The sequence below is a fragment of the Rutidosis leptorrhynchoides genome, chromosome 1, assembly GCF_046630445.1.
Source record: "Rutidosis leptorrhynchoides isolate AG116_Rl617_1_P2 chromosome 1, CSIRO_AGI_Rlap_v1, whole genome shotgun sequence".
Classification (NCBI taxonomy): Eukaryota; Viridiplantae; Streptophyta; class Magnoliopsida; order Asterales; family Asteraceae; genus Rutidosis; species Rutidosis leptorrhynchoides.
Window position 1 is genome coordinate 115,087,428 of NC_092333.1, and position 7,467 is coordinate 115,094,894.

The 7,467-nt window shown below is 36.4% G+C and overlaps 1 protein-coding gene across 1 annotated transcript; it reads right to left on the reverse strand.

The window, feature by feature from the left end:
* Positions 1-6,674: 6,674 nt before the first annotated feature.
* On the reverse strand, positions 6,675-7,467 carry LOC139864183 (light-harvesting complex-like protein OHP1, chloroplastic). Its single transcript, XM_071852770.1, has 3 exons — positions 7,158-7,467; positions 6,934-7,056; positions 6,675-6,827 (listed from the first exon to the last, which is right to left on the reverse strand). Exons 1-3 carry the CDS (start codon positions 7,284-7,286, stop codon positions 6,759-6,761), a joined length of 321 nt encoding a protein of 106 aa, XP_071708871.1. The 5' UTR covers positions 7,287-7,467; the 3' UTR covers positions 6,675-6,758.

Below are 7,467 nucleotides of genomic sequence, written 5' to 3' on the forward strand. Positions count from 1 at the left end.
TATTGATGAAGAAATAAGTAGGTTAAAAATAGCGCTATGAAGGGGGAACTTAAGGCCGAGAATGGTTTGTTATCGGAAGCGGAACGTTTGTGTTGGTTAGAAGAGCGTAAGAATTGGATGGCGAAAGGAAAATGTAAAGCAAACATGTTAAGACAAAAAGCTCGTATCCGTTGGATTTTAGATGGTGATGAGAACTCTAAATATTTCCATGCGTCCCTAAAAAGGAGATACAACAAGTGCAACGTCCGGGGTTTAAATATTGATGGATGTTGGTGTGAAGATCCAAACATGATTAAGGATGCAGTTTATGAATTCTACAAGAATATTTTCAGTGAAAAATTGGGCCCAAGACCGAAACTACTGAACAGATTTAATGATACTGGGCCTATTGGGCCTGATTCTGTCATCCGTAGGCCTGCTTCTGTTGCTCCTGTGCCTGATCAGTCTGGCCTGTCCCATGCTCCTGTTTCTGCAGATGCTGGGCCTGTTGGGCCGTCTGTTTATATCAGGCCTGTTAGTACAGTTGGGCCTGAATTGTGTAAACTTTCAAGTGCTGATGCGACTAATCTGGAGGTTCCTTTTTCTGAGTCTGAAGTGTGGGAAGTGATTAAGGAATGTGGTAGCACCAAAGCACCTGGACCGGATGGTTTTAGCATGAGGTACTATAAAAAATTCTGGCATGTAATTAAAGATGATTTGTTGAATGTAATTGAGGAATTTTGGATTTCAGGTTTGATTTCAAAGGGATGCAACACATCATTTATTACCCTTGTCCCTAAGAAATCGGATCCGTTGTGCTTAAACGATTATCGCCCGATTAGTCTCATTGGGAGTTATTACAAAGTCATCTCTAAATTACTCTCCAATAGGCTTAGGAAAGTCATCCCGCACCTTGTGGGATTCGAACAAAGTGCTTTTATTAGAGGGCGTAACATTTTGGATGGTGCACTTATCGCGAATGAGACATTGGATTATTTGAAACATAAAAAGTCCAAAAGTCTAATCTTCAAAGTTGATTTCGAGAAAGCTTTTGATTGCTTAAATTGGGAATTTCTTATGGAAATTATGGAGATTATGGGATTTGGTGCAAAATGGAGGAATTGGATTCTCTCTTGTCTTGAGTCGGCCTCCATTTCGGTGCTTGTCAATGGTTCTCCAACTAGAGAATTTAATTTAAAGCGTGGAGTTAGGCAAGGAGATCCACTATCTCCTTTTTTATTTATTTTGGCAGCCGAAGGTCTTAATGTCATCACTAAAAGTGCCGTGTGTAATAATATGTTTAGGGGTGTGGAAATTGGAACCGCCAAAATCCAAATTTCGCATCTCCAATATGCGGATGACACCATCTTCTTTGGTGAATGGAGTGAGAATAACTTAAGAAACCTTATGAAGCTTTTGAAATGTTTTGAGTTGACTTCGGGCCTTAAGGTAAACTATAGCAAAAGCAATCTTTATGGTGTTGGTGTTGAAAAAACGGTGATTGAAAGTATGGCTCGCTTATATAAATGTAAAGTGGGATCATTCCCTTTCATATATCTTGGGCTTCCGGTTGGTGGTAGGATGAATAAGTTGGAAAATTGGAACCCGGTTATTGATAAATTCGCGAAACGACTCTCGGATTGGAAGGCTAGATCGATGTCATTTGGTGGTCGCTTGACGCTTGTAAAATTGGTGTTAAATAGTCTCCCATTGTACTACTTCTCACTCTTCCATGCTCCGCCATGTGTGCTAAAAAACTTGAGTATGTAAGACGTTCTTTTTTTTTGGGCGGGACGGGGAAAAGTCATAAAATTGCTTGGGTTAAATGGGATGAGACCCTCCTTCCTTTTGAGAATGGAGGGTTAAATATTGGCTCTTTAAAATGTAAAAATTTGGCTTTGATTGGCAAGTGGTGGTGGAGGTTTAAATCCGAAACCACTTTCTTGTGGGTCAAAGTCATTTCGAGTATTTACGGTCCTACGGGGGGCCTTTGTGTTGAAAACCTCAATACAAAGTTCCCGTATTGCTCGGTTTGGTCTAATATCATTAAATCCGAAAATTATATTGACTCGCTTGGTGTGATATTTAGAAGCTCCTTTATCAAAAATATTGGTAATAGAGCTTCTATGTCCTTTTGGAATGATGTTTGGCCTGGTAGTACTCCTTTGAAAAACAGGTTCAAGAGACTCTCATATTTGGAGATGAATTTAGATGCAAAAGTTCAAGATAGATTGTGCTGGGACGGTACAAACTGGGTCGAGAATTGGGCTTGGACAAGAGAAGTTTCGGGTCGTGCAATTGGGGAACTAGAGGATCTAAATGGGCTGCTCTCACAGGTTCGGATGAACACAAATGAGGCGGACTGTTGGATTTGGGCTCCGGGATCGAAGGGCAGGTTTACAACAAAACAGTTATACGATTTGATAGAACCAAAAGTGCTAAAACGTCATGATGCGACCTTAGGTACTATCCGTAACAATTTAGTACCAAAAAAGGTGGAGTTATTTGTGTGGCGAGCTAGGAAAGGTAGACTCCCGACGCTTACCGAGCTTGATAAAAGAGGGATTGATTTGAACTCGGTACGTTGTCCAATTTGTGATAATGATATCGAATCTTTAGATCACTCTCTCCTCTCTTGTAAGCTTTCGGGGGATATTTGGGGAAAAATCAGGGATTGGTTGAACGTTAGAGATATAAACTCCAACAACATTCGGGGTCTTTTCGATATGGAGTCGTGTGGAAACCTTTCGGATGTGGGTAGAGGTATTTGCCAAGGGATAGTATGGACGTGCGGGTACCTAATATGGAAGAACCGAAACGACAAAGTGTTTAAAAACAAGTGCTGGAACGTCCCGGTAGCGGTTAGTGAGATACAAGTCAAAAGCTTTGATTGGATTGCGAAGAGGTACAAAGTGAAGAATCTTGAGTGGCATACTTGGCTTCATAATCCGGCTACTTATTTAACATAGTCTTGTTGAGTTGCTACCTTAGCACCTTAACTTTACTTGCCATATTGTATGTATGTTTCTATCTTGTGCGATTGAACATTGAGACTGTAAATGTAGTTTTGAGTATTAATAAAATTATTGCTTTTCAAAAAAAAATAAAATAATAGGAGCATTAATTAATTTATTTATTACTACTAACTTATGTTTTATAACTCCACAAAGGAAAGATTTAAAGCTTAATAAAGATCATCTTTAATGGTGATGAAACGTAGTATAAACTTTCCAAAATCTTTAAACACTGAAACTGAATTAATGAATATTGAAATGTCAAAAAAGGCAACAGCTACATCATGGGTATATTGCAGCTAATTAATTTCTCTTTGTAAACTTTCCAAAATCTATGTCAGTGTTTTTTGAAACTTTATAAAGACAATCATGCTGACAGCAATTCAATGTTTATATGTGTTTATTTTACAGAAATAGTAGCCTTGCTTTAATTTGTGGTAATAATATAAACTCCTTTCGGACAAGTTGTAAGCTTACAGGTTGATCAAAGATCTCGTTTCACTACGAAAAAAACTTGAATTCCTACCCCTTTTTCCCCATTTGTTTGATTATAGACAGTGACAAGAAGAGGTATAATTCTTGATTTGTGCATGTTTTGCCTTAGATGTGAGTTATAACTAAATGGTACTATTACGATTATTGTTTTCATGTCGTATATCGATTATTTTGCATGCAGAGGATGCATTTTTTTAAGTGATATAGACATATAGTACATGTTGAATTTCTCATTCTATAAAATCCTCTGTTTGGCCAGCTAGGGTACAAATTCTCGGTACATTCTATATCGGGATCACAAAAGGGGGCATTAAAGCACAATAACAGAGTCAGATTTAATCGCTCTTAAACAATGGTAAGAAAATCATACCAAACACATAGAATTATGTCCTGATGTCCATAGATACATACAAGTATATATATAATCAATAAAACATGGAATATATTATTCAAGTCTTCAAGTGCATACCACTCTTTCAGACCAAGTCAAACTATTTACTTTTATGTGGATGCATGAATATATAAACTAGTTTCTTCTGTTTAAAAACAAGTTATACGTTGTCCTAGGTCCTATATGTAAGTTGGGGTTTATAGCTTTAATGGGAGTTGTTATGGCATATAGTGGTTGATGTTTTTGGTTTTTGGTTTATGCCAATATTCAACTTCCATTTCTATATGTTCACCTTCATCTTGAAGATGAGTTAAGTCAACTGTTAATGTACTTTCTACTTTGTTAATTTTGATTTGAAAAATTAAAGAAAAAAAAAAAAAAGTACTAAAATTTCTCCTTCGGCTTGCAGGGTTTTTTGATGGTAGTCTTGGTTAGCTTTTGTTACATTTTGTTTATTAGTCTGAAAACTGCAAGTGCGGCAACTTTTGATGTAACGTCTTATGGTGCAAAAGGCGATGGAAATACAGATGACTCACAAGTAAGCCATGAATACATGCAAAAGATTAACCACGAATTGAATTAGTTAACTGTTTTGTAACTATGTCCATTGTATTGCAGGCTTTCGTTCAAGCATGGGCTGATTTATGTGCAGATGTTTCATCAAACCCTACAATGGTAATACCATTAGATATGACATTTATGTTAAGCCCGCTGGTATTCAATGGCTCATTTTGCAAATATCCTACGATGAATATCAAGGTAATCAGACTCGAATTGATTCAACTATATATAGAATTGGAACCAAAAAGAAGTTAATATTATTGGTTTCTATATATGATGGGGTTTTCCCAGTTGGCCGCGTTACCTTCTGGGTGCGGGTCCCGTGGTTTCCTCCCAATACATGGCACGGATTTGATCGGATGAGTGGCTCCACTTCTGGTGGGGCCCGTCAGTGACTCTCTAATTAACCGCTGTTAAAAAATGTTGTATATTTAAAAAAAAAAAAAATGTGTAAGGATATATGAGAACATGTCATCTATGGAATAGTACATTGTACATTAGTCTGCTAATTTAAGCTATTAGTTACTATACAATGTTATTAAGACTGTTTGTGTTTAAAATTTTGTAGCTTTCGGGTAACATCACTGCACCAAAAACACTCGACGGATGGAAAGATTGTGCAGAGAAACGCTTTTGGATATATTTCACGTCGGTAAAAGGATTAACCATTGATGGTCAAGGCCAAATCGATGGTCAGGGTTCAATCTGGTGGCGAAAGGAGGTTAATCTTCTGAATAAAGCTCGATTTTAGTATTGAACAACATCAACCATTTTTAACTCATTGTTTTTTCACAGGAGACAACTGAAACTTGTGATCGCCCGTCAGTAAGATGATGATACCCTTTTTTATATCGAATATTAGAATATACAATAAGTTTGTCAAACTAATATGTGAATTGTTTTAGGCTTTACATTTTTATGATTGCAAGGGCCTCCGGTTGAATGGCATTACGCATATAAACAGCCCGTTTCTTCATATTAGCATTAATAAATGCGAAGATGTTGATATCGGAAATCTTCAAATTATAGCACCTGAAGACAGCCCCAATACGGATGGAATCGATATTAGTGTTTCATCACATATCAATATCCATGACTCTAATATTCAAACTGGTATGAGATTAAAATCTATATACTTGTTAATTCCTGTAGTAATCTTTAATGGTTCTGAATTTCAATAAACTTACTTAATTAGGTGATGATTGCCTGGGTATTAATGGCGGCGTTATCGATCTCAATGTAACTAGAGTGCAGTGTGGACCAGGTCATGGCATAAGGTATAACGTATACCTAGCAAACGGGTTAGGTTGGGTCAGTTTGGGTGACAGGTCAAAACGGTTGTGAATTGAAATGGGTCATAGGTCAAACGGGTCAGATATTAAACGGGTCCTAATGGGTCGGGTCGGGTCGGGTAATGGGTCGAAACGGGCCATGGGTCAAATGGGAAAAACACTAAAAATGACACGAACTGTAACATCACAGTTATACTGTAACACGAACTAAACTCACTTCGTGGATGGTTTTTGGCAGTATCGGAAGCCTAGGAGAAAACGGTGGTTATGATACAGTAGAACAAGTGCGTGTCGAGTACTGTAATATCACAAGAACAGCAAATGGATTACGAATCAAGACAGTACCGGTAATATTATTTTCATTTTCTATTCGAAATTCTTAAATAATACTCCGTACGTATATACATACTTTAATTTTGATTTACATTGTAGAATGGAACAGGGTATGCTAAGGCAATCGTGTTTCAGAACATTTATCTCGTCGATGTGCAAAATCCAATCATAATAGACCAACATTACTTTGATAATTCACCAACGTCGGTTAGTCTTTTAGTCCATAACAGCAAACTAATTTTTTTTTTTTTTACTAAAAAATGTGTTTTTTGTGTCTAACTTATATAACTATATACATTATGGTTTAGTCATCAGTACCAGCAGTACACGTAAGCGACGTGAAGTACATCAATATATACGGGACATCAGCAACAAAGGAAGCGATTAAATTTGATTGCACTGAAAAATATAACTGTACTAATATTATCACAAACCAAGTTCAAATCACTGGTGGTGACAATATTGCTTACTGCAAAAACGTTCAAGGGGAATTCGTTGATACCACGCCAAGTATTAGTTGCGTTTAGATTGATGCAGTCTCACACATTTGGATTATGAATGAATAATCCATGAGTTGTTACAAAATTTTGATCATATAAAGCTAGTAACTTTACTGAAGAAGTTTTATAAAATTGCAGATTGATCTAGAAAAAATATATATATGAACAGTGAAAATTACATTTACATATTTTGTTAAAGGGGAATATCAAGGCCTTTTCCAATCTCTATTCCAATCATCTCAAGTATACCTTTGTTCAATATCTGGTGAAAACAAATTTAATTAATTAGTTATAAATTAATAAACTTTTGCTCATCTATATTGTATAGATAGATGTATGTATGAGAGTTATAAATTAGTGGGGTATACCAGTTCAACAATGAAAGTGCCAATGAGACCCATCATGCAAGCTCTAGAGTTCCAAATTTCAGCAGTTTTAGTGAATCCAAGAAAAGGGGCTTGAAACTTTGGTTGTGCTTTTGGCAATTCCACCTGATTATGAAAAAACCAAATGAATAATAAATAAAAACATTAAAATTAAGTCATATGATGTACTACACTTGTATGATATTATTGTATAAGTATGTATATACCCCAGGAGGGAGTTTGGCAGCTTGAATTTTGAAGGAAACAGCCCTTTTCTTGGAAATTTGATTGGGTTTATATAAGTGGGGTGATTGTGGATTCAGTGTTTGTAAGAAAGATGATGAGATGGTAGCCATTGTTGAATGATTTCTGCTTGTTTGCAGAAATTTTGGATGCTATAATGTTTGATTGTGTGTATGTGTGGTTTTTATCTGTTTTTGGTTGGTGAAGCCTTATCCACCATTCATTCACAATTGGTCGGAAAGATGTCACATGGTCTGATATTAAAGACGTGTATATTTTTTAATACAAGGAGTT